General features: G+C 40.6%; 1 protein-coding gene across 2 annotated transcripts; it reads left to right on the top strand.

Moving 5' to 3' along the window:
• Positions 1–1,601: 1,601 nt before the first annotated feature.
• LOC132861944 (uncharacterized) lies at positions 1,602–3,720 on the top strand. 2 transcript variants are annotated; one of them, XM_060893677.1, is made up of 3 exons: positions 1,602–2,614; positions 2,702–2,730; positions 3,047–3,720. In XM_060893677.1, the coding sequence occupies exons 1-3, from the start codon at positions 1,847–1,849 to the stop codon at positions 3,069–3,071; spliced, it is 822 nt and encodes a 273-aa protein (XP_060749660.1). In that variant the 5' UTR covers positions 1,602–1,846; the 3' UTR covers positions 3,072–3,720. The 2 variants fall into 2 exon arrangements, with proteins under 2 accessions (XP_060749660.1, XP_060749659.1); XM_060893676.1 differs by having other exon boundaries at positions 2,702–3,720.
• Positions 3,721–27,065: the final 23,345 nt, after the last annotated feature.

Here is a 27,065-nt window from a genome sequence, read left to right as displayed (position 1 = left end):
TCGACCCACGTCAAAGAAACAGGTACGGGCCTTTTTAGGATTAGCGGGCTATTATAGTTCGAGGGAGAAGAACACCCGGTCCTCTTTATCTCCCGGAAGTTGACCCCCGCTGAGAGAAACTATGCCGCAGTGGAACGAGAAGCCCTGGCCATCAAGTGGGCTGTGGAGGACCTCCGGTACTACCTGGCAGGGCGACACTTCACCCTGGTGACAGACCATGCCCCTCTACTCTGGATGGCCAAGGCGAAGGACACCAAGGCCAGGGTAACGAGGTGGTTCTTATCTTTACAAGATTTCTCGTTCCAGGTCATACACAGAGCCGGGAGCCTTCATTTTCTCCTCTTGTTTTTAAGAGACATCCAGCTGACCCGGGACTCCACATTGCTGGCTGAGCCTTGCTAATCTCCTGGGGAGGGCTGCTGTATTATTCTCCTGCTGTCCTCCTCTTGCTGCCAGGTTTTGGAGCCTGGTCCTCTGCCCAACCGCCCCTACAGGAAGAACTCACTTTTGCTGCCTTCTTAATTTCTGTTTTTGCTTTAAGTGAGTGAGGAAATAAATACCTCTCTTTTGTTATCTCTCACACCGTCTCTGTGCCCCTTTTTCCGTGTCCCATCTCTCGAAGAGCCCTACAATATATATATATATATATATATATATATATATATATATATATATATATATATATATATATATATATATAATGTGAGTGTGTGTGTGTGTGTGTGTATGGGTGATTCTTAGTCTATGAGCACTTTTATGTTCTTTGATCATATTTTAAAAAATACATTTTTGACAAATTCTTTTTTCTTTGTCAAACTATCAATAAAAACACCTTTAAAAAAATTTACTACCTTTCTATTATGATTTTTTCATACTTTCCAACCTCCTTATAGGTGCCAAAATCACTGTTTTCCCCTTGTCGCACACCCAGACTTTTAAACTTCAACAATGAAAATACAGTTTAAAAATATTACTTATCTGGTAACTATTAATGTACCGGAATTAAATACTAGTAAAATAATTAAAATACATTATAGTAATTAATGTGAGACTACTATCAATATTACTTTTTATACAAAATATAGCTGTCACACAGTATTGGTGTAATTTCCACCACAATGCTGTAATGTCCCTTTAAAAAGTTTGTGTGAAAGATTGTTTAGGTGGTTTCTATGGAATCGTTCAGGGACATCAGAGCAGTTAGATCAGTTAATATATTTATTCTATGTCATTTCCAAACATGCTGTAACTTCAAGGGTGTTTTTAAAAAGCTAAAAATTTTAAGTTAAATAAGAGTATTTTGCATACATCACATCCTAAGTATTAATTCAAAGCTAATCAGTGAAGCTATCTTCCATTTTTTCACAAAAAACTACAGAAATGTAATTTCCACCACAGTCATTTCCACCACACTGCCCTCTGTGGTGGAAAAGACAGCATGTGGTGGAAATGACATTTATGGTTAAAAAGTACAATTGATATGGATTGTGAGAGTAGATTCTGAGTATCCTGACATCAGAATTTCTAACAGTGAGTTCTGTAAGAGACATCTGTTTTGGATTGTAAAGCCCACAGTTAAGGATAGAGACACATGCCTCTGCAAGACATGCCTATCTGCAGAGTACGGCAGACAAGCTGCTTTATCATAAAGTCATTAAAAGCAGCAACATTGAAGATCTGATTGTATCCCTGTGCTGTTCGCCAAACTATACCAAGCAATGTATGAACAGGAAATGTACCGTTTGTGAAGCCAAAGAATTGGAAATCTCATCCTTTGACCGTGGGACCCAAACATTTTGGTATGAGTGGAAGGGAAAAGCTGAGGAGAGACTGAAGAAAAAGAAAGATGGTAGTGAAGAAAAAAATCACAATCCATTTAACAGTTAAAGAGAAGGTTACAAGTACTCTGCATACTTTGCTTGAGGACTTTCGCTTAGGACTAAAAGAAACACATGTCTATAACATCAGACACCAATATGCTGCTCTTCGTGGTTTAAAAGAGAATCTGAGTGAAGATGAGGTTGTCCTCCATATTGACTTTGCAGAGAATTTTCTCTGCAAGTACAGCAGCAAAATCCAAGCTGTACATTTTGGTGATTCGCATAAACAGCCCTCACTTCACACTGGTGTGGCCTACACCAAAAACAGTGTGATTTCAGTCTGCTCAATCAGCTCCTCTTTTCGTCATGACCCCTGTGCTATTTGGGCACTTCTATCAAAGGTCCTCACTTTCCTGAAGGATCAATACCCCACTGCTTCAGTGCTACATGTGGTCAGTGATGGGCCGACCACCCAATACCGCTCCAAAAAGAATTTCTACTTCTTCACCAACATTCCATATCAGATGGGCTGGAAGAAACTCACTTGGAACTTTCTGGAGGCTGGCCATGGAAAAGGCCCTGCTGATGGGATAGGAGCAGCAGTGAAAAGAAGAGCTGATGACATCATAGCTAGAGGGAAGGACATACCAAATGCTCTGGTGCTCTTTGAGGAGCTTCAACAGCAAAAGTCTGCCACAGAGCTCTTCTATGTTGAGCCAGAAGAAATTGAGTGTATGGACATTCATGTGCCATCCGAGCTACAAACAATCTGTGGCACAATGAAGATTCATCAGGTAATGGTTGACAGTCCACAGTCGTCTCAAACAAATAATTTTACATGAGCTAAGTTCATGCCTTAACAGTTTTTCCTCTCCTTTCAGATAACCTCTGCTAGCCCAAGCCAAATGTCATGGAGAATCCTCAGTTGCTTTTGCTCTGCACCTCATGACTGCAAATGTTTCAATCCAGAAACAGTCATGTTCCAGCATTGGGACGAAGCTTCTCCCTCAACCAGTACATCGCATCCTGACACACCTCAAATAGGTCTGCGGCACATTGTGGACTTGAACGAGGGACACGTTGGTCAGTGGTGTGCTGTGAAGTATGATGGAGATATTTATCCTGGCATCATACAGGATACTGATGTCTACAGTGGTGCTCTGGTTAAAACCATGAGCCGTGTTGGTCTCAATCGTTTTTTTTGGCCTCTAAGGGATGACATAATCTGGTACCAAACCAAGAATATCATAGGCCTAATCCCTGAGCCTGTACCAGTGACCAAACGTCACAAGGAAATTGTTGTGTCTGTTTGGGAAGAAATATGTGAAACACTTAATTAGATGTGGCTTCGAATCACATCACACACATATGCACACATACACACACATGCGCACATGAGCAAACGCTCCCTCTCTCACACACACATGCAAACATACATACATTCACACATTCAAGATGCTCAAAATTTTCCAGATTCCACATCTCTGTTTAAATGTTACAGTTTCAGGTGTTCTTTACAGTTACTCTTTACAGAAGATGCGTGTTCATTTAAGAGACCAATAAGAACATTTCAGAACATTAACCTCATAATTATCTCACTTTGTTTAATTTTTCTATGCATCTTTTATTGCTTGTATTTTCCCTGGCCATCAGTTGTGTCAGTTCTTTACAGTATGCACTGTAACCGTTCATCTGTGAGACAAATCAGTTTTATACAGTACATCAACCACACCTGTTTTAGTGTAGTGCTGAGTTTGTTTAATGACTCTGTTAATTGAGTTTAATGAGTGTTATGAGTTTAAGTATTTTTCTAATAAAAATATCTACTGTTTCTCTACATTCACGTTACATTCATTGTCATTTCCACCACACCCTGTCATTTCCACCACCACCCTGTCATTTACATCACCACACACATTTTTTAAAAATATTTAAAAAGTTCTCATCACACATTAAATATTTATCCACAATTTATGATATTGTGCTCTACTTAGTATAAATATTCAAGTTATTTATTTTCAAATAAACTCTTACCCAAACTAATATTAAATTTCAGAGTGTGACAGGGGTACAGTTCAGCATTTGGTCCTTAGGGCAGTTAATTTATCTCATTAACAAATATATAATTAATGTACATTTTGGAAAAACTGGTAAAACTAGTTACAAAAATGATCTTAGACAATTCTTGAGTGGCATAAGTTATTCTATTTTTTAATAACAGCTGTATATTGAGATGTGGTGGAAATGACATTTGTTCATTGCAAAAAAATTAAAATATTAACAGTTTCTCTTGTAATCTAAGTTTGTCCTCTAACAGACCTTAAAACTAGAGAAATTATTTCAACGTATGAGAATGTGTTACCTAACTTTTGATCAAGTTTTTTTTTTTTTTTTTGATTAAGTTTTTTGTTCAACTTCACAAGGCTAAAAGTGCCCCTAGTTGAAGAAATGCCCATATACAGTATATAGAAAACCATGTAAATGATAGGAATATCCAGAAGTGTGAAAAGTGTGAAAGTGTGAAAAGGCCAAACATTTGAGGATACTGAGGCATCTAGAGATCCAGCTCCAGCTGGATTCCATTTCATGAGGATTCCTCATCAACACCACCACCGTATTATATAGTGCTAGTTAATATTATGAACAATAACCTCCTAATCAACACACAGTTGTTGGACTGTATATGACTATAAAATGTACATTATTCATAATAACAAAATTCATAATGTAAAGGCGATCTAAGTAAATAGATAGTTCCACAGCCATGGCAGAGAGTTGAAAACTCCTATATTGGTGGAGACGGCTATTGTGAGCAGGTTGAGTCAATATAATGCCAGGATGTGGTCTGGCGGGATACGTCATTCTACCTGGGCAAGGACAAGGCCTGGAAGGCAATGCCATTCTACCTGGGCAAGGCCTGGTGTGTTTTGAAGTCATGGGATGTAAACACAGACAAAGAGAGCAGATAAGAGAGTATCAAATTGAGCAAGGCTTGGATCAGTCTAATGTATGAATAAGACATGACAGTGACAAAAATTATGTGTGACACAGATGACTGCAGGCACTAAGAGTATAATCATGTGAAATTTTATCTAAGGCACTGAACAATAGCAAGCATTCATAGATTAAGGCAGAGTAGAATCAGAAAAATAAATAAAGAGAAGCTCACCTTATTGAGCGGAGTCAAAGTGAGAAAACGTGAAGAACATAATCCATGAGAACTTAGGCGATAAAATCCACAAACACACTGTAAGGAATTCTCATCTATCACCTGGACAGGGTAACCATTCCATCTGCTCTTGGTGCAGGATAACCTTAAATTCAGCCTCTCGGACCTCTGCTCGATTTCCGTTCTCCACAAGCGCTTGGGGAAATCTCAATGAAACACACACGCGTCAGTCTTTCAAAGAGAAGTTCCGAAGTTTATTAAGTAAAACAGGAGTATATAGTCGTACAAGAAGAAGGATGGCGTAATGTGTGTGTGCAGCCTTGGCCATTATCTCAATGTAGGAACCTCCCAGCCAAAGTATCATGTTTCTTACAACTGCTTTCGGTGTTGCAAGTGCGATACGTGAAAAGCAGGGGGTCCCAATATGGTGGGGAGGGGGTTAAACTAAGGTCAAGGCATCTGCATGTATGTGTAAGATAGAGAAGGAATGTTTATGTGTGGGTTTGGGGGAGAGTGTGTGTGTGAGAGAGAAAGAACAATGTGCGAGAAACGAGTAATCACTATTAGTATGTTGCCTGGCCTGGGCCAGACCCTCAGTCACTTCTCAGAATTTGTTGTCATAAGGATGCACTTGGACGGGTAACCCTGTCCCAAGGCAGCCCTGCTAAAAAAACAGCATTGCTGGTCCAGCATAAGGTATGTTTTGCATGCTGGGACCAGCTTGGGATTGTGGTATGCTGGTCCAGCATTAGGTGCTGGTTGCTGGTGTGCTGGCCGACCAGCCTTGGATGCTGGTGTGCTGGCCGACCAGCCTGGGATGCTGGTGTGCGGGCCGACCAGCCTGGGATGCTGGTGTGCGGGCCGACCAGCCTGGGATGCTGGTGTGCGAGCCGAACAGCCTGGGAAGCTGGTGTGCTGGCCGACCAGCCTGGGATGCTGGTGTGCTGGTCAACATATGTTGTCTTTTGAATGCTAGTATAATACCAGCAAGACCACAACAAAACCCATTTGTTACATATCACATTTCTTAGTGCATATTCATAGTTAAATAAAGACCAAGACAATTTTCTAGATATATATATGTAAAAGTTTGTTTAAAATATTTATTGGACATTTTCCATCACACTGTAATATACACACATGCACAAATAACGTTACACAATATAACCTTTACAACACACATTTTTGGTCTTAGTTTCTGCTCTCTCTTTTAGCGAGGAACAAGTAGTATGTGGGGGCGATGACCATGTTTTTTTAAGAGGTGCTACCCGGAGTCGTTTGCCTTTAGACAACTCCTGCTTTATGTCTTCTTTATTCTCTGAAAAATTATAGAAACAAAATAAGAAACAAAACTATATATCACTCATTTGTTTATATTGTGCAGTGAACGAGTTACAATAAAACAGCTACTGCTTAAGTTACATACCTTTAAGCATTAGTATTTGTGCCCTGAAGAAGTCTTGCTTCCATCGTACCCAATAAGCCTGAGTTTGGTCAAATATGTCATAGTTAAAGTCCTTAATTTCGCTAGTTGAAACAACTGCCGTGCAGCCGTCATCCAGGTACCTCACGTATGCAAACATTTTGATTCCCAGTGATCAGCAGATTCGTCGAGTAGCTTTTTATTTACATTTACCTTCGTGAACATAGTTGCTTTAAAGTTTGCATAGCAACACTGATGCTGGGTAATATCTCTTCACATTACCGCTTTACTAAAAAAAACAAATAACTTAACTACTTCTTAATTGAGACAAATGGATTTTAGCATTGTTTGACTCCAAACTCCTGTTGGATTTTATTGGAGATCGATCTATTAGGGATGAGCAATACCACTTTTTTGCAAAGATACGGTTTATACACTTTTAACGGTACCGATACTGATACCAGTGCCTCTTATATATATATCTTTCAAAAACCATCATTCTGTATGATTTATATGCTGCTTCCCTCATGGAGCCCGGGAAGTCATCATTTGTTGGTATTATGATATCTAATTTGTGGAGACACTTTAATCCCTAACGAACGATTTTTAAATGTTTTTATTCTTTGTTATTCAAAGCTTTTTGAGCTTTGTTATTTCAGTTCTTTATTCAAAAGAGGGAGCAAAAGAAATAACACACTTATAATTAAATATATTCCAATATATTGTGTTTTAATCTTATATTAATGTGTTACATAGAAACATACACAAGCAAAAATGAAGGTTGTTCCATAAAGCTCATTCCAGAAAGATTATACTTGTTAACCAGCTACACCAGCCCCGTTTTCCTTGATAACACCATAACTATGCTGGCCACCCAGCTATACCAGCACTGACCAGCATTATACCAGCACTATACCAGCATGAACCAGTAAAAACCAGCCTGGACTAGCATGGAATTCATGCTGGTTTATGCTGGATTTTTCAGCAGGGAGATGATCAAGATGAGGAGGATGACAACCATACTGGTCACTTGTTGTGTGTCCTGTACTCAACTAGAGGTGGTCGTTCGGTTTTCTCTGCAGCCTTTCCTGTCACCTCCTGCAGTTTTAATGATGTCTGAAGAGCCGGCACAGAAGGGTCCGTGGGGTCACTGCTGAGCGTCGTGGAGAGATGGTGGGAGAAGCCAAGAGATTGAAAGCACCTTCTAGAAAACTCATGGAAGGGTTAAAAGGCTGTATCTCTGTAACATAAAGAAAATGGTGTCACACAGAGAATACTTTTATACATTCACAGCAGAGTCGACCGCTGGAGGACATCTCTTCACCCTGGTAGCATGGATCCACTGTGGAAAAAGATCAGTTAGTACACCTGTGCGCGTGGTCACGACTATTTCTGCTGGCCCATCATATTTACTTTCGCCCAATGGTTAAGGTTTTAATGATTTAATTAGGACCATGTCTCCCACTTGAAAGGGATGTGTCAGCGCCCTAGAAATGACAGGTATAGTTGCTATAATTTGTTCATAGTGTTTTGATAAAGTGTCAATCAGGGCAGTGGAATATTCAGCGATATGCACATCAAGATTAGTTGTACCTATAGCTGGCTTACCCTTCTTCCAGGGTGTGGGAAATGGACAACCAAAAATAATTTCGTGTGGTGATAAATGGATGTCTTTTCGCAGTGTCATTCTCATTTCTGCTAGAACAGCGGGTAAAAAAATCAACCCAATTTTTGCTACCCGTCGCCTGCATAGCTTTAGTCAACTTATCCTTAATTGATCGATTAGTTCTTTCCACTATCCCTGAGGATTGGGTATGATACTGAATATGAAAGCGCTATGACAGAGACAGGTACCTACACAGATCTTGTGTTATTTTAGAAGTAAATGGCGTTCCTTTATCTGAGTCAATAGTGTGTGGGACTCCATACCTCGGCAAGATTTCTTTGGCCAAAATACGTGTAACAACCTTAGAATTTTCTTGCTGACAGGGGAAAGCCTCTACCCACCTTGAGAACTTATCTACCATCACCAGGAGATATTTGAAAGGCCACCACAGGGGATTATTTTGAGCACAGGTCAGACATCTAGATAAGATTGAGTCTACTGTACCTTTTAAATTAGCTACACAAAAGAGTTTGCTCATATCTTCCTATACCCCTCTTCAGGCGTGATGTGTAACACCATGAAACTCGCGCACGACCTGCACCAGTGAAGAGTGGGAAATAAGTTTCCCCTCTGCAGAGCAAAAGCCACGTGTTTGCCAAATTCGTCCGAAATCATGGGCGACGCCGAAAGCATAACGTGAAACAATGTAAATTGTATTATCCTTACCCTCAGAAAGAATACACGCACGAGTTAGAGCAAAAAGTTCAGCTGACATAAAAGGTAAAGAGTAAGCTTCAACAACAACATCAGGCAGAGCACACACAGAATACCCACACAGAAAGTGACCATCATATGGCTTTGAACAAGAGCTATCAACAAATAGCGAATCGCCTTATTTTAACGGAGTGGATTCTAAATCAGGGTGAATGCTAGTAGAGTGAATGATTTCAGCACAGCAATCATGCGGTCGTGCAATGTGGCATCCTGAGTTCTAAGTAGGCGTGCAAGAGCGTGACCTAACGTATCTAATGAGGAGGTAGCTTTAATTTCTAGATTACTGGTTGAACATTGTGCCATCATGTGTTGAGTCTGTAAGTTCTAAAGAACCTGTTTTACCTGATGTGGTGAATGTAAGATCAAGGGATGAGACAGGACAATTTTCTCAGCATCTCGTACCATCACAGTCACAGCCACAGCCCAGAGACATGCCGGTAAGCCCTGGGCAACATTATCAAGTGTTTTAGACAGGAATGCACATGGTCTCATGCCCCCCCATGCTCCTGGGCCAAGACTGCAAAGTCAGTGCCCTCATGCTCGCAGGCATAGAGATGGAACACCTTCGCATAGTTCGGGAGCCCCAGAGCAGGAGCGGAACATAGAGACAGCCTGACTGAGACTTTGTGCACTCAACTGCACCACATATGGATGTTGGATTGTTTTGCTGACTTTGATGCTGAAGATATTTTTCGAAGAAGCTATCTTTGAAGATTTTTGTTTGGCTGCGATATAGTTGGGACTTTGCTGATCTCATCCGATCTTGAGAAGTCTATTTTCTTTGATTCATTTTCTGACTTTGATTTAGCAAGTAAAGTTTATTGGTAATTGGCAGATCTTGGAAACCATCCCTCAAGTTCTAAATCACCTGCATGTGATTAGTAACTAGTATGGATGAAAATGTGAAATCTGGGTGGCACAGAATGTGTTCAAAAATCAATTCTTTAAATAATACATTGAATCCTGACTAGCCTGAAGTTTAATGGGGTTTCCATTACGATTAATTTAAAAAGTGGCTTGGCTTTTCTTACATAATTAGGAATTCATTTCTGATAATAGCATTTAAGGCAAAGAAATCCCCTCACTTGCTTTATACTGTATCTGCTGGTGTTCTGAATTCCTGTCCCTGCTTTCACCTTTTTTGGGTCAGGAGAAATACCTTCCCTTGAGAACCTGTATCCCAGGACGATAAGTTCACTCAAGCAGAACTGACACTTGTTTAGAGTGAGACCCACTCAGGTCTAGACTCCCCAAAGGTCAACTAACTATTGCTTAAAATAAATATCATTTAAATACACTGCAGAACAAGGACATTGGAACAAGTCAGTGTGAGCCATCTTTGGTCTCGACTGATCGACTGATCCCCAACTGGTCTTCATTGACACTCACCAGTACCCTCAAGAAAACCAATAATTTTCTGGGTAGTGGGTAAGAATCTTTTAGCTTAAGGTGATTATGGCCTCTGTAATTGACACAAAACCTGTGGTCTCCACTTTTTTTTTGGCAATTGCCACAGGTGCAGCCCATCAACTTGAAGAACGTTCAATAATATTTGGTTCCAGTATCTTCTGAATCTGATCCTTGATGATCCATTTCTTATTTAGTATTAGATGTTGTTGAATTTGGTTGAGCAGTTGTTGGGTGAAAAGCTCTTTTAGGTTTATCAGCAGGTGCTTCACTGAGGAGAGCAAAACTGTTAGACATATGCAGCAGAGAGGAATGCTCCTGCAGGCAAGCCTTAGCATTAGTTTTGGCTTTGCAATTATGCCTCAGAGTTGTCAACCCTTCACCCTGCTGTCAGAGCTCTAATGATGGAGTTGGGGAATTACTAACTCCACCTAAGGAAACCCATCCTCATTTAGCTGACACTGGACAGAAAATAATGTCCTTTCTTCAACAGTTTAGTATAGTTTAGGGGAATTGTGCAAGCAAGAGCTCCCGATGAGCTAATATTTCAGTGTATTTTCTGAATTCATTATAGACTTACCACTTAATCCTTCCTGCCAAAGTCTTCAAATGTTCACTGACTTGATGGCAGTTCAAAGACAGTGTCTCTAAGTGGTTCTATCCACAGCTGTCCCATGGGTCCTGGGCTGTTCATACAGATCCGTCAAAGCAGATGACCCTGACGGATGCTTTTCAGAGTCAAAAACCAATGGCACAACAGAGCGCAAAAGCTGTAAAAATAACAGAAAAGCTCTTGGAATTCATTGTTCTCGATGATCAGCCCCTCTCCGTTGTGGAAAACATCGAACCGAAACTGACTACTAGTCTAATATTCCTAAAAAACTGACAATGTTTATCAAGTGTATACTTAGACATGGTTGTTCTGTTGGTTGTTGCAATGTTGCAATGTCTCATTTTTTATGAGTGCAAGGTGTACTGTTTAATACATTTTGCATTGTGTTTCAAGAGTTCTAATTTAAGATTCACTTTAAAATATTGCCTTTTCTTCAGAAAATAATTAAATTTAATAATTTCAGTATGTATGGTTTAGATTGTTATACCACTAACTGTTAAAAGTACCGTTTAATACTGCATTAATACTTTTTTAAGGTTTCTTGTGTTTTCATTTTTCATCCAGTAATGGGCATTTTTGTATTTCTTTGCCAGAAACAAATAAATCTTAATAACTAAGCGAGTTATATACATTCTTTAGTTTTAAAAGGTAGAAAAGAACACATATCGGATCGGTACAAGTATCGGCCAATACTGGCAAACTCAGGTATCGGAATGGGATCGGAAGAGAAAAAGTGGTATCGGTGCATCCTTAATACAGACCACTCTTGATACGCACAAAACCGATTCAAAAACTTATCACAGTCTGGCCAGAGGATGCTACCTTAAAACTCCAGGACTGCTTTCAGTGCATGGACTGGAATATGTTCAGAGAGGCAGCCACCTACAACAACCGCACAGATCTGCAGGAGTATACTGAAACCGTGAGTGCATACATCAAAAAGTGCATTGATGATGTCACAGTCACCAAGACCATCACCACAAGGGCAAACCAAAAGCACACGGAGCCTGTGGAAAGCCATCCGAACCATCACAGACTACAAGCCTCCGCCACAGGCCTGTAAAAACAACACATCACTCCCTGACACACTGAACCTATTCTACTTCCTGTTTGACATGCAGAATAACACACCTGCACAAAAACTGCCCACATCGCCCAACGACCAGGTGCGCTGTCTCTCTCCAGCTGATGTAAGGAAGACCCTATCCAGGATTAACCGATGCAAGGCTGCGGGTCATGACAGTATACCAGGCTGGGTACAGAGAGACTGTGCGGCACGGTTGACTGACGTCCTTACGGATATCTTTAACACCTCACTGAGCCAGGCAATCGTCCCCACAGGTCTCAAATCCACGACCATCATACCGGCTCCAAAGAAAGCACCTGTGTCCTGTTTGAATAACTACCGTCCCATAGCACTGACTCCAATCATGATGAAGTGCTTTGAGAGTGCTAGTCATGAAAAATATAACAACCAGTCTCCCCAATACCCTCGATCCACTCCAGTTTGCATATCGCCAGAACTGAACCACAGACGATGCAATTGCCCTTAGCCTCCACCTAGCCCTCACACACCTATTCCCATGTCAGAATGCTGTTCATAGATTTCAGCTATGACACAACACAATCATCCCACAACAGCTCAATCAAAAACTGCAACTGCTGGGCCTTAGCAACTACCTCTGTAATTGGATCCTGGACTTTCTAACTGGAAGACCACAGTCAGTGCGTATTGGCCAAAAAACATCAAGCACTACAACACTGAGCACAGGCACACCACAAGGATGTGTGCTCAGGGATTAAATTGATTTGCACCTAATTGCATTTTAATCGCTGTTTACCACTACGAACAAATGGTCTGGTGGAGCTGTCTAACCAAATGTTAAAAAATATTATTCATATGTTTGTTCACAAGGATGTGTGAAATTAAGGTAAATGGCTTGAGCTCTTGAAATTTGCAGCATATTAGAAATCATTAAACAAAGTTGAAAGTCAATTGCAGTTCAAAGCCATCTTCGTGGTTTATAAATGGTACTATCCACAGCAATTCCATGCATCTCCAGACTATCTTTGTGGGCCTATCATCGGCAGAAGTGAGTGGCCTCTAAGTGCTGAGATTCCAAAAAGAAGAACGGCATAAGGATGGATTGGACAGGTACGAAGAGAGACCTTGCTTGCTTGTTTAATTTTTACAGTCCTTTATTTACACAAGTCACATACAACCACACATGAGCAGAAAAGAAACGTTCCTTGGCGTTCAGCGGTGGTTCAGCACCAAGGCCAGTGCCACTGAGGGTGGCTGCAAAGTGGGGTGACCATATGCGTGCCAAAAATTGGCAGATCAATCTGCCAATCTTGCAATCAATGCAACGTTCTATGCCATCATCCCAGAATTTTAATGTGGGAATCATTGTAACCGAGGCTGCTGTTACTCCGATATGAAGCAGTGAGACGTGTAGCTCTGATGAGAGGCCGCAGGAACAAAAACAAATTAACAAATCCCAAAACACATGAACAAATCCCAAAACAAATTAACAAATCTGAAAACAAATTAACAAATCCCAAAACACATTAAAAAGTCCGAAAACAAATTAACAAATCCCAAAACACATGAACAAATCAGAAAACAAATTAACAAATCCCAAAACACATTAACGAAAGGTGTCTCGTCCGATGATGGCAAGTTTCCATTCACAAACTATACCAACCTCTTCCGGGTTGTCTGACTTGTTAATGTGTTTTCTGATTTGTTAATGTGTTTTCTGATTTGTTAATGTGTTTTCGGATTTGTTAGTTTGTTTTGGGATTTGTTAATGTGTTTTCTGATTTGTTAATGTGTTTTCGGATTTGTTAACGTTGTTTTGGGATTTGTTAATTTGTTTTGGGATTTGTTAATTTGTTTTGGGATTTGTTAATTTGTTTTTGGATTTGGTCATTTGTTTTCGGATTTGTTAATGTGTTTTGGAATTTGTTCATTTGTTTTCTAATTTGTTAATGTGTTTTGGGATTTGTTAATTTGTTTTCGGATTTGTTAATGTGTTTTGGGATTTGTTAATTTGTTTTCGGATTTGTTAATGTGTTTTCGGATTTGTTAATGTGTTTTGCACTTCCCGGCCAACGTATTAAACCTTCAGCTGTCTCTGACCAGTAACCAGACACTGAGTGTCTGACACGTTTTTGCTGTATTTCATAAAAACATAAAGGTAGTAAGCTAGTTAAAACATAAAGGTAGTAAGCTACTTAATTATTAAGCTACACACACACACACACACACACCTGGTGTGGAAATAAAAAAATAAAAAAGAACCAAAAAAATAAAAAAAATCACACTGATCATAAAAAAAAATAAAAGTTAAAAAAGAAAGTTATGTTGTTCATTACATTTTACTTCATAATTGCACTGCATTGTTTTGTTTTCATTGTTGCAAAACTTGTTCTGTAATATCGTTCGTTTGCTATCGTGATCAAAACCATTGATCTGAAGCTCAATCCTGATGCTGTCCTGTAAATATTTTTCTAATTAGCAATAAATATAACAATTTCTGATCAACCCATATCAATTGCATGCTTAAAATAACATACCAGTTAAAGCCCCGCCCATTTCAAGACAATGCCTTCCTGGTTAGGCCCCACCCACTCCGAGTACAGATACAGATACAGATAATTCATATGGTTAACAGATACAGATACAGATAATGCTGTACTCGCTCATCCCTACTGGATAGCATGTCAACCGAAGCATAAAACAGGAAAAATTAGGAAGAGGAATCAAGCTGTTTATGCTTGGAACATGTCCGTTGTTATAAGGAGCTGACAAGTCTATGATTAAACGTTTCATAGCATAGCATGGTAAAGCATAGCAAAGCAAAGCATAGCATGACCCATCGTGAAATGCATAGCATAGCATAACGTGGCATAGCATAACGTGGCATAGCATAACGTGGCATAGCAAGGCATATCGAGGCATAGCATAACCTAGCATAGAATAGCAAGCATAGCATAGCATGACCCATTGTGACATGCATAGCATAGCATAACAAGGCATAGCATAACATAGCATAACGTAGCTTAACATCGCGAGGCATAGCATAGCCTAGCATGATGTAGCATAACGTAACATAGCATAACATAACGTAACATAACATAGCGTAACGTAGTATAGCATAGTTTACAATCAAAGCTGCTCCGGTGAACCAGTCACCGTAATTACACGCTGGATTACTGTTTAACTGCAATAACAGTAACAAGTATTTTGACAACACGTGCAATATTTTATTTTATTTTATTTTATTTTAATTATTTAATTATTTATTTTTTTAAAAACATGCCTGTGTGCAATATTTCTTTCTATTTGCTGCTGTAACAGAGAAATTTCCCCATTGTCGGACGAATAAAGGTATACCTTATCTTATAACATAGCGTAACATAAAATAACATAACCTACCATAGCATAGCATAACATAACATAGCAAAGCATAGCATAATGTAGCGTAGCGTAGCATAACAGACTGTACAACACGCCAGCCGTAAGGTCACTTCCGACTCAACAAGCACACCATTATACACGAACATGCATGCCATATTGATTAACCATAAGTTTAAAGCATATTCAAACTTTCCTTTCAGCTTGAGTATACTAATAATAATCACAAACTTATAGTTCCATATCACGAACACAAGAGGAGATAGTGCTGAATAGCCGCCGAGTTTAAATCGCAGCAGCAGCGATGCGCTAGAAAGTGGCTCAATGAATGGGAATTTAAATGGTCGGATAATATGGATTTCGTAACCGGATTGGTGCGCATCGTGAACAGCTGATGCATGCTTGAAGACGTGGCCTGCATGAACTAAAGTGATGCTTGATGTAGACCTGCCAGCAGTGTGTTGAGATGACAAAAGACAAGTACCTGAGCAGCCTGTGTGTGAATAAAAATAGCCAAATCCTTCTAATGTTGTAGAGAAGCATCATATTATCAACATGTGAGGAAAAGGATGGTTGACAGTTGTCCATGGTTAACCCAAGGTTGCAAGCTGTGACTGAAGGGGAGAACAGATATGCATTATGCATGGACATGAACTGAGGATGAATCACCTGGGATGATCAGCAGTTCAGTTTTGCTTCCCAGTAGGAGGCAAACTGTTTGCTTCCTTTATATTGCCATTTAAGCCTGGCCAAAAATAAAATAAATCACCTGAACCTGCTCTTCTTGACATATTTAAATCCAATAATTAATCAGGATCACAATCAGAATCAGATTTATTGGCCAAGTGTGTTGAAACACAAGGAATTTGGTTCCAGCAGTTTGTGACTCTCAAAGGTACAGACATAAATAACACTATACTATACAAGAAAACAATACAGACAATGAGATAAAATATAGACAGGATGAGTATAAAATATGGATATAGAATGAATAAAATATATAAAATATGAATCTGGAATATGAACGATCAGTAATGTACATAAAGTGTGGGAGTGCAAATAACAATATTGTGCAATATGCTTTTTGTGCAATATACAGCAGCAGTAGTGTGTAATATACAGATGATTTGATGATTGACAGTCCTGATAATGCAGTACATATGATAAGAAGCAGTGAATATAATTATGGTGAGTTGATGATCAGGGTGATTGCCTTGGGAAAGAAACTGTTCCTATGTCTGGCAGTTTTAGTAAGCAAAGTCCTGTAGTGCCTGCCAGAATTGAGGAGCTGAAAGAGGTTGTGTCCAGGGTGCGAAGGGTCAGTAGTGATTTTCCCTGCCCAGTTTCTGGTTCTTGTGTCGTACAAGTCCTGGAGAGTGGGCAGGGGGCGCCAATTATTGTTTCTGCTGTTCTAACCGTGCGTTGCAGTCTGTTTCTGTCCTGTTTTGTTGCTGCACCAAACCAGATGGTGATGGATGTGCACAGGACAGATTCTATGACTGCAGTGTAGAACTGCATCAACAGCTCCTGTGGCAGACCATACTTCCTTAATTGACGTAGAAAGTACATCCTCTGCGGGGCCTTTTTGATGATAGAGTTTATGTTGGGAAATGGTAGTGCCCAGAAACTTGAAGGCCTCCACAGATGACATTGGGCTGTTGGATATTGTGAGGGGGAGTAGTGTTGAGGGGCCTTTCCTAAAGTCCACTATCATCCTCACAGTTTTGAGGGTGTTTAGCTCTAGACGGTTCAGACTGCACCATAGCACCAGCCGCTTCACCTCCTTCCGGTTTGCAGACTCATCGCCATCTTGGATGAGACCGATGAGCGTAGTATCATCTGCAAACTTCAGGAGTTTAACTGTTCGGTCACATGAAGTGCAGTCATTAGTGTAGAGGGAGAACTGTAGTGGGGAGAGGACGCATCCCTGTGGAGCGCCAGTGCTGATTGTCCGAATGCTAGAGGTGACACCTCCCAGTCTCACCTGTTGTTTCTTGTCTGTCAGGAAGCTGGTGATCCACTGACAGATGGAAGGGGGTACAGTGAGCCTTAGGAGTTTGGAGTGAAGAATTTCCGGAATTATTGTATTAAAATCTGAACTAAAGTCAACAAACAGAATCCGGGCGTATGTCCCTGGGCAGTCCAATTGTTGCGTCGTCCACTGACCTGTTTGCACGGTAGGCAAACTGTAGGGGATCCAGTATCTGTTCTGTGACAGACCTTAGGTGGGCCAATACCAGCTGTTCAAAGGTCTTTATGACGACAGATGTCAGAGCGACAGGCCTGTAGTCATTTAGTCCAGTGATAGAGGGTTTCTTGGCGACCGGGATGATTGTGGAGAGTTTAAAGCAGGAGGGGACTTCACACAGCTCCAGAGATCTGTTGAAGATATTGGTGAAAATAGGAGCCAGTTGATCAGCACATGCTTTGAGACAGGAGGGCGAGACCCCTTCTGCGCCAGGGGCTTTCCTTGTCTTCTGTCTCTGAAAGAGCCGATTCACATCCGCTTCACAAATCGTGAGTGCAACTTGAGTGCTGGGAGGAGTTGTTAATGGTGTTCCCAGAGGTGTGATGTCAGTCAGTGTTCTGGGTTGGATGGGAGGTGTGAAGATGCTGTTCTCAAACCTGCAGTAGAAGGTGTTGAGGTCGTCAGCTAGGTATTTGTTTGCTTCAGAGGGAGATGGGGGGCAACTCTTGTAGTTTGTGATGTCTTTCAGGCCTTTCCACACTGACACAGGGTTGTTATCTTAAAACCTGCTTTTCAGCTTTTCAGAGTAGCTTCTTTTGACTATTCTGATCTCCTTCGTCAGTAGGTTCCTGGCTTGCTTATACAGAGTTTTGTCTCCCCCTCTGTAGGCATCTTCCTTGGCTTGTCAAAGTTTTTTGAGTTTGGCTTTGAACCATGGCTTGTTGTTACTGTATTTGCAGAAGGTTTTGGTTGGCACACAAACGTCTTCACAAAAACTGATGTACGATGTCACAGTGTCAGTCAGTTCATCCAGGCTGTCAGTTCCAGCCTCAAAGATGCTCCAATCAGTGCAGTCAAAACAGTCTTGTAGTTCCTGCTTTGCCTCACTGGTCCATCTCTTCACTGTTTTTACTACAGGCTTAGTAGATTTTAGTTTCTGCCTGTATGTTGGAATAAGATGGACCAAACAGTGATCAGAGTCCTCCAAGGCCGCACTGGGTACAGAGCGATATGCGTCCTTAATATCAGTTGTTCTTTGCAGCTTTTTAGGACGGTGCCTTCCAACCTGTCAGGGCCAGCAGCTTTCCGTGTCCTTATATGGGAGAAGATCCGCCCCACTTCCTCACAGCTTACCCTGATTGATGCACTTGCTCTTCCATCAAAGCTGATTGGAGTAAGTGGCACGTCACTCTCCCATCTCGCAAAGTGTTCATTCAGGGCATTTGCTTGTTCAATGCCTATATGCTGTTAAAGTCTCCGATAATAATAAAAAGAGAATCCGGATTATTTTGCTCCAAGCCAGATATTTGGTTTGCCAGGTTTTGCAGTGCATCACTCACGTTGGCCTGCGGTGGGATGTAAACTCCGGTCAGGATGAATGAGGAGAATTCCCGCGGTGAATAAAAGGGTTTACAGTTAATGAACTTTGATTCCAGGTTTGGGCTGCAGTATTTATTCAGCACTATGACATCTGTACACTAACGTTTGTTAATGTAGAAGCAGATTCCGCCGCCTTTCACATTACCTGATAGCTCCGTTACGCGATCTGCGCGGTGTAAGTGGAAGCCCGAGAGAAGTAATCCACTGTCCGGTATTGAGTGACTGAGCCAAGTTACAGCAAAACAGAGAGCAGCGGAGCGTGAAAAGTCCTTGTTTGTTCCGTTGAGAAGAAACAGCTCGTCCATTTTTTTTGGCAGTGAGCGGAGGTTCGCCAGGTGAACCGATGGGAGCGCAGTTCTAAATCCCCTCTGTCGCAGCTTCACTAGCGCACTGGCGCACTTCCCTCGCCGGCGTCTCCTCCAAGTACCACAGAGCGCGGCTGCTCCTCCAACTAAGATTTCCAAAAAACTATCCGGGTTTGTGAAAACTGGTGAAAAGTTGTCTGGAGTGAACTGCCCGATGTTAAGCAGTTCTTCTCTAGTGCAAGTTATCATGGTAGGGTAAGCAAACACACAGAAGGTAAACAAAAAGAAAGAAAGTACTAGAGAGAGTCGTGCCGTGGCAGCCATCTGCGGCGCCATCTTGGTCATCTTGGTAAGCAGTGAATATTAAATACTGAGGCCTACTAAAACAGTAATACACTTGGTAAAATGATTCAATCTTGTCTGGGAGAGGGTGTTATCTGCCCACATGTGGCTGATTTGCAGCAGTCAAATTAATTTACCAATAGTGGCAAATTGCTAACAGTGTGCCAGTAGTGGTGAACTTGAAGCATTCTCCTGGTAATAAATCTACTATTAGTGGAAAACATGTCCAAATATTGTTAGATAAAGGTATCATTTTTGGAAATAGAAATAATTTAGCTATTTATTTCTTGTTATACGTTTTACCTGACTTTCTGCCTGTGTAACAGCATTTACCAAGGTTGCATACATCCTAAGTGAATTATAATCATTGCAGTCATTACATCAAGATACAGTTGAAAGAGACCCAAGAGTACGCATGATCAAAAACACCATGCAAAAATATTCCAGGAAGGACCTGGTGCATGGAGAGAGGTGCAGAGTTACACGATTTGTCTGTTAGAATGTTATAATAAAGATGCTCTCAAAACAGTTGGGTTTTCAAGGCATCTGCTGATTAATGAGATTGGGTCATTTCATGTCAAGAAATTTTGGCAAATTTCCCTGCATTACATTTTCAATATTTATTGTATAGCATTGTGTAGCAGACTCACATTACCTCATTCTTACAATATCACTATACAGTTAGAGTTACTAAAACATGAATTTCGTGCTGGGTGGCAAGTAACGGTTATCTACAGTACTGCTTCCAGCCGTGACCTGAACCTGATTCAATAGAACAGCTTTCTAAATGTTAGGTTAATTGTTAGCAAATTGTTAACACATTAGACCAACTAATTTTTTATTCTAATTATAGTCTCATTATGACTGAAATGTTTGTTACATGTAAATCTTTTTTGTTATGATAAAGCCTAACATAGGATTTTTAACACTGCAAACAAGTAATTAGCTATGTAGCATTCACTAACGCCAATTTGGTTAGCATAAACCCCACATTTCTCTAAAATATATTATGTCCAGTGTGTTCAAAGGGTGTTATTTTCACATGCGCTTCTCGACTGGATCAGAAGCTGATGAAAAACAAAACATCTTTGCAAGGCAAAAAGCAGTCAAGGCCCCCAAAGCTGCATGAAGATTTCATATCTGCATGCCGAGGTAAAAACCAAGCCTAAACAAAGGGGGAGCAAAATAAGCATGGTTCATTCACAAAAGCAGGAAAAACAAGAACAGGAGACATTAGGGGAAACCAAGCAGGTGAATGACAGGGCTAAAAAAGGGTCAAGCAACATCCTCAGCCAAAGCAAAAGACTAGGGCAACCTCTACAACCGAACCACGAGAGCAGAGAAATGACCCCAGCCAAACCAGGGGCAAAGCCACATACAGAAAGGAAGGGAAGGAGACATCCTCTACCAGATGCCAATACTGAGTAACATCCACCACCCCCACAGGAACAAGAAAGTCAATCCTGTCCACTGACGAAACGTGAAAATAGATGAGGCTGGGGACCATCCCCTGTGAACAAAAAGTGAGGTGGCGTCCAAAACAGGACCTTCCGAACAGGAAGCTGAGTGGCATCCCCCATCGGAACTGATGCAGAGCGATGGCAACAAAAAAACAAAAAGGTCCAGAGAAACAAGATGTCCACAAAGGACAATCTTCAGGAAGAGCATCTTCAGGAAGGGATAACTTGCAGAATCCTTCTGTCAGTGAGTGGGGGTGCCTCCCAAGGTAAAAACTGTGTCTCATCAGCATATGACAATGAAAACAAATTGGTAAACCATGTTTACAAATAATTTTACACAGAGGTAGGAACCATAAGGAGCAAAAAGCAGTGGGCCAAACACAGAACCTTGTAAATAAGGAAACTTTACTTGATATGCATAGAGAAGGTTATTTCTAATAAAGTATACAAAAAATAAAGTATAAGTATATAGTAAATATACTATTTACATCTACATTCTGATAAGTCAAATAAGACAGGAGCCAAGAGTGGGCTGTTCCTTTAACTCCAACAACATTTTCTATCAATTAGAATAATATGATCAATAGTGTCAAAAGCTGCACTAAAATCAAGCATCACCAGCAAGGAGACACAACCCTTAAATATAGACATAACTAAAGTCATAACAATAATTGCTTCCATGCTTCATTTTAACACTGGTGATAAGTCTTGTGCGTGCCATATCAACATGCTTAAGGCCTACTTTAATAGACTTAGTGTTAACTTACAACCTGACACTGTTGACCCTCTTCCTATTGCTGCTAAAATGACTTCTGTGTACTCTCCTGAGTTAGATGGTCTTTGGAGTATGTTACTGCTTCATTTCTTATGCAGACCAACTCAGTTATCTTGTTTAATTTATAGTCACATATTTTGTATTTGCCTGCAGCTCAGTATGATTATGTTGTTAATTTAATTGGGGAATATTGTATGCTGTTTAATGATGCATTTTTAAATACTTACATGGTCACTCACAATATTGATGTTGGTGACTGGACCCTATCAAACAGAACCAATATCATCTAAATCCCCACAAGCACCATGTTATGAGAAGTGAGGTAGAGTACTTGTTAAATCATGGCTTTGCGTTACCAAGTAGAGCCCATTGTATCTTGCTTGCTTATAATCAAACATGATGGTTTAAAGCAATTTTGCACTGACTTCTGTAATGTACATGCTGTAACTAATCCTAATTCCTTTCCTCTTAAACAAAGTTTTCTTCAGTACACATACTGTATATGGCTTATGTTTTAGCAGTTGATGAAGAAGGTACTGTATGGTCAGGTGTGCCAGACTGTCTATTTAGACAATAGTTATTTACTCTTCAGCTCAGGAGAAACATGTACAATCTTTTGTACAATATATTTAGATGTACAATATATTTAGATTTTTCTGATCATGCAAGTAACACAGAGAAAATACCAGGTTGGAAGTTGAATCCATGTACTTCTTGCTGTGATGTGACAGTTCTAACCACTGAGCCAGCATGCAACTGCAAGCACTAATAAATGTGCCATTTAAGTACTACATTTCTACAGTGCTGAAATACATATATACTGAACAATTGATACTAAATTGACCTTGCTGGTCAGACAGCAATTAAGACCAACTAAAGTTGATGGTGGAACATGGCTCTGGTTTAGGGCCACTCTGTGCAAATATTGTCTTTGCTTACATAAACAAGTAAAATACATTAAAGACTGACACTGTAAAAAGTTTAACAATTTTAGTCTATACTGTCCCAGATCAGGGATGGCTATTGGCCTAACCACTGCAGTCAACGAGAAAAATACAAGAAATTTTGAAAATACTTCGGTTTGAGTAGGTGTGTACTGTGTACCTCATTTGGATTTGTCAGTTTCTTCTTTTTTTGGGCTAAATTCCACATGATGTTTACTGTTTTGGTGTTCCAAGGAGGAATAGGGCATAAATGAACTTAATGACTTGATGGGTGCCATGATGTCATTAATGACTTTAATGACATCATGACGCCCCCCGAGGCAGACATGTTTGTTCGCGCCGCACTCAAATGTCGGATTTTTCTTCTTTTTTGTGTGTTTCTTGTTTTTTCTGCAGTGCACGAATGTCATGCACTGCTAACATACAACCAACAGGCATTACTGGACAAGTTTCCAAACCAGAAGTCCTGGATAAACACTCAGGTACCTCACATGCTGCGTGCTCGCTCTCTTGCATTTAGATCAGGCAATGAGACCAAAGATGTACAAAGATGTGAAGTATGGACTGAGAAAAGCCATCACAGTGGCCAAGAGACAGTAAAGAGAGAAGCTGGACAGCTTCTATTCTACTGCTGACTCAGGGTGGATGTGGCAAGGCCTGCAGCACATCACAGACTACAGGACCACCACCAATAACATCACCTCAACAGACAGCCTGCTGGACGACCTCAACACATTCTACACCCACTTTGAGGCCCCCAGCTACACTGCTGAGAGGGGGCTCACACACACCTCAACCACCCAACCCCCTCCCCTCCACCAACCATCTCAACAACCCAGGTACACAACCTCACCCACAAACTGTCCACACTTGGTCTGCACCCCACCCTCTGTGACTGGCTCCTAGACTGCCTCAGTCTGTCAGGATTGGTAATAGGACTTCAGCCAGCATCATCACAAACATTGGCACTCCACAGGGTTGTGTACTCAGCCCCATCCTCTACACCCTGTTCACCTACGACTGTGTCGCCTCCCACAAGGACATCATCATCCTGAAGGTCGCGGACGACACTGCAGTGATAGGACGCATCACTGGTGGTGACGAGGCAGCCTACAGGACGGAGATGGCCAGTCTGGTGTCATGGTGTGGAGACAACAACCTCACCCTCAACACGGACAAGACGAAGGAAATGATAGTGGACATGAGAAAGGAGAGGAGAATGCATCAGCCACTGTTCATCCGGGAGCTTGAAGTGGAGAGGGTGAGCAACTTTAAATACCTGGTTGTCCACATAAGAGAGGACCTCACTTGGACACCTCACGTCACGCAGCTGGTCAAGAAGGCCCAACAGCGGCTGTATTTTCTGAGGAGGCTGAGGAAGTTTGGCATGTCGCCTAAGATCCTCAGCAACGTCTACAGCTGCGTCATCGAGAGTGTCCTGACCAACTGCATTACTGTGTGGTATGGCAGCACTACTGTCATGGACCGCAAATGCAGAGAGTGGTGAAGACTGCACAGAAGATCACTAGGACTCCACTGCCCTCTCTGCAGAGCATCTACCACCGCAGAGTCCACAGGAGAGTTGCTTCCATCCTCAAGGACCCCTCCCACCCCCAGCACGGACTGTTCACACTTCTACCCTCAGGACAGAGGTACAGAAGTGTGAAATGCAGGACCTCAAGACTGAAGAACTCTTTCTTCCCCTCAGACTCCTAAACATAAGGGGCGGCTTCCATCAACTGACAGTTTTATTGCCATGACAGCTACCTATGTTAGGTTTAGTTCTCACGTTCTCATGTTCTCACATGACATATACATACACTGACAGGTGTTTGTCCAGATTTTAATATGTTAGGTTTAGTTCTCACGTTCTCACATGACATATACATACACTGACAAGTGCATGTCCAGATTTTAATATGTTAGGTTTAGTTCTCACGTTCTCAGATGACATATACATACATTGACAGGTGTTTGTCCGGATTTTAATATGTTAGTTCTCAATTGACATATACATACACTGACAGGTGTTTGTCCAGATTTTAATATGTTAGGTTTAGTTCTCACGTTCTCACGCTCCCCCCTGAGCAAACGAGCATGCGCAAAAATGTGCACACGCTCCCCTGAGCAAACTCTGTTGATAACGTGTATAGATATTTTTTCAGACCGAACCAGTCCTACAAACTACATGTAAGTCACATCACGAAAATATGAATGTTGTAAAATCTTTCATTAACCTTATATGATTAGCAATAATTTATTTATTTATTCATTCATTATTTTGTATGTGTGACATATTCAGAATACGTCGGTACATCGTCTAACTACGTTGACTACGGTGGTTCAAATGTTTTGTGTAAGTCCGTTAGCATTCTCTTTTTAAACATCCCTTAAGAGATGGGATCCTCCTCGCAATCCTCCTAGCATTTTCTGTAATCTGTATTGTATTTAGATGCGGGTACTAACATAGTCGGTGGTAGCGTCTTCGAAGGAGTAGAAAATAACTACATTCAAGTCGGTAGCATCTTTGAAGGAGAAGAAAATATCAACATTGGAGACGATCTACAGGTTTTTGTTTTTTTTTGTTTTTGTTTTTTCAGCTAAGGGATAGAATAACTGAAAACTTTGAGCATGTTCTGCACAGAGATCAAACACAACTCTGATGGATCTTTTAAACCGCCGTTGTTTGTACACCGACACCGACAGCATCATTTTTAAAAGTAAAGAAGGGGATTGGATGCCGCCTTTGAATGATTATTTAGTCTTACCAGTGAACTAGACGACGGTGATCAAATAGTAGAGTAAGCGCTGGTCCTAAAACCTACGGTTACAAAACTAAAAAAGGAAAGACATCCATGAAGGCTAAGGGTATTACTCAAAATTATACCAATTCCAAAGTTATCAATTTGAGTGAAATATCCTGATAAACCCAGTCAACTTATAATGTTGCACAACCAAATCACTCGAGATAAAAAGGGGTTTCATTTGAGAAACCAGACACAGGTAAAAAAAAGTTCAGGGTTGTGTACGATAAACGTGTGTTATTTCCTGATTTCACAACTCTCCCTCCCTTTTTTTATGTGTACAGTATATGTATGTATGAATGTTTGTATGTTGTTCATTTGATTGTCGTAGCCGTATAGTTGTGAACACTTATCAAGGAAAATATGAATGTGACTTCTTTTGACACGAGGATGCAGCTGCCCTTTTCTTGTATTGTATGCGGACCTAGTAATAGTGGGAAATCTTAATTTATCAAAATGCTGCTGGAAAATTGTAAAGAGGTATTGTCCAAAGTTCCTGAAAATATTGTGTGGTTTTATTCATGTTGACAGCCTTTGTACGAAGAATTGATGACCAAAATAAATCAATTTTATTCAAGGAATCCCAGATTCTTTGTGTGATGACGAAATGTTTCCCCCCAGCAAAACAAACTTGGTGATATTAGATGACTTGATGGAATCTGCGAGTAAAAACAAGGAGGTGGATAAAGCTTTTACTAAATACACACATCACAGAAATCTGAGCGTTATATATCTGGTTCAGAATTAGTTTTTTCAAGGCAAGTCTAGTAGAACAATCAATTTGAACACCAATTACATGGTTCTTTTTAGAAACCCTGGAGATGAATTACAAATCAGTGTGCTAGCTCGGCAAATGTATCTGGGTAACAGCAAATACTTTTTAGAATGTTTTCAAGACGCTACCACCAGACCGTACGGTGATGGTTCCGCATATCCTTAAACCCTGAGTGACAGAAATGACAGACGTAACTACACCCCAAAAATTCAGTGATGCTTTTAATTCCGTAATAGTGGTTGTCATGCAAAAACAAGTACAGCGTTTTTTCATGGGGGATCTTGCTGGTTTGAAAGAAAGAGAATCCTGCTTTATCGCTAGTTTTGTACACAATTACAATTTTACACTGTAAATGTGCCTCAAATTTACACACATCGGCAAAGATGACGGGTGTGTTTTCAGTTAATCCTACATCGTATTGGAGCTGTTTAGCGATTTTTTTCATTTTGAAAATCGCTTTTATCACGATTTAAAAGCTGTGTAACGCATAATGCAAAGCACATGTTGTCTTTATTGTAAAAAAATATACAAGTGTCGCATCTTCTTCTGTACTGCTTCTGAACTGAATATTGTAGCAATTTTCCGTATACAACCTGTACCGCTGCGAGGTGGTCGAACTATCTGTACTACCAGTTCAAGCGAATTATCCATAAATATGTCACGATTACTTTGAATGGTATTTCAAGAGTTAGCATTCTCTTTTTAAACATCCCTTAAGAGATGGGATCCTCCTCGCAATCCTCCTAGCATTTTCTGTAATCTGTATTGTATTTAGATGCGGGTACTAACATAGTCGGTGGTAGCGTCTTCGAAGGAGTAGAAAATAACTACATTCAAGTCGGTAGCATCTTTGAAGG

The sequence above is a fragment of the Tachysurus vachellii genome, chromosome 19 (assembly GCF_030014155.1).
Source record: "Tachysurus vachellii isolate PV-2020 chromosome 19, HZAU_Pvac_v1, whole genome shotgun sequence".
Lineage (NCBI taxonomy): Eukaryota > Metazoa > Chordata > Actinopteri > Siluriformes > Bagridae > Tachysurus > Tachysurus vachellii.
This window is presented reverse-complemented; position numbering and strand designations above follow the sequence as displayed.

What these genes read in the sequence shown, in the direction of transcription:
- LOC132861944 (XM_060893676.1), top strand. Translation starts at nt 1,847, where the DNA reads ATGGTAGTGAAGAAAAAAATCACAATCCATTTAACAGTTAAAGAGAAG. An exon ending in GCACAATGAAGATTCATCAG is followed by an intron (nt 2,615 to 2,701) that starts GTAATGGTTGAC and finishes CTCTCCTTTCAG; the next exon opens with ATAACCTCTGCTAGCCCAAG.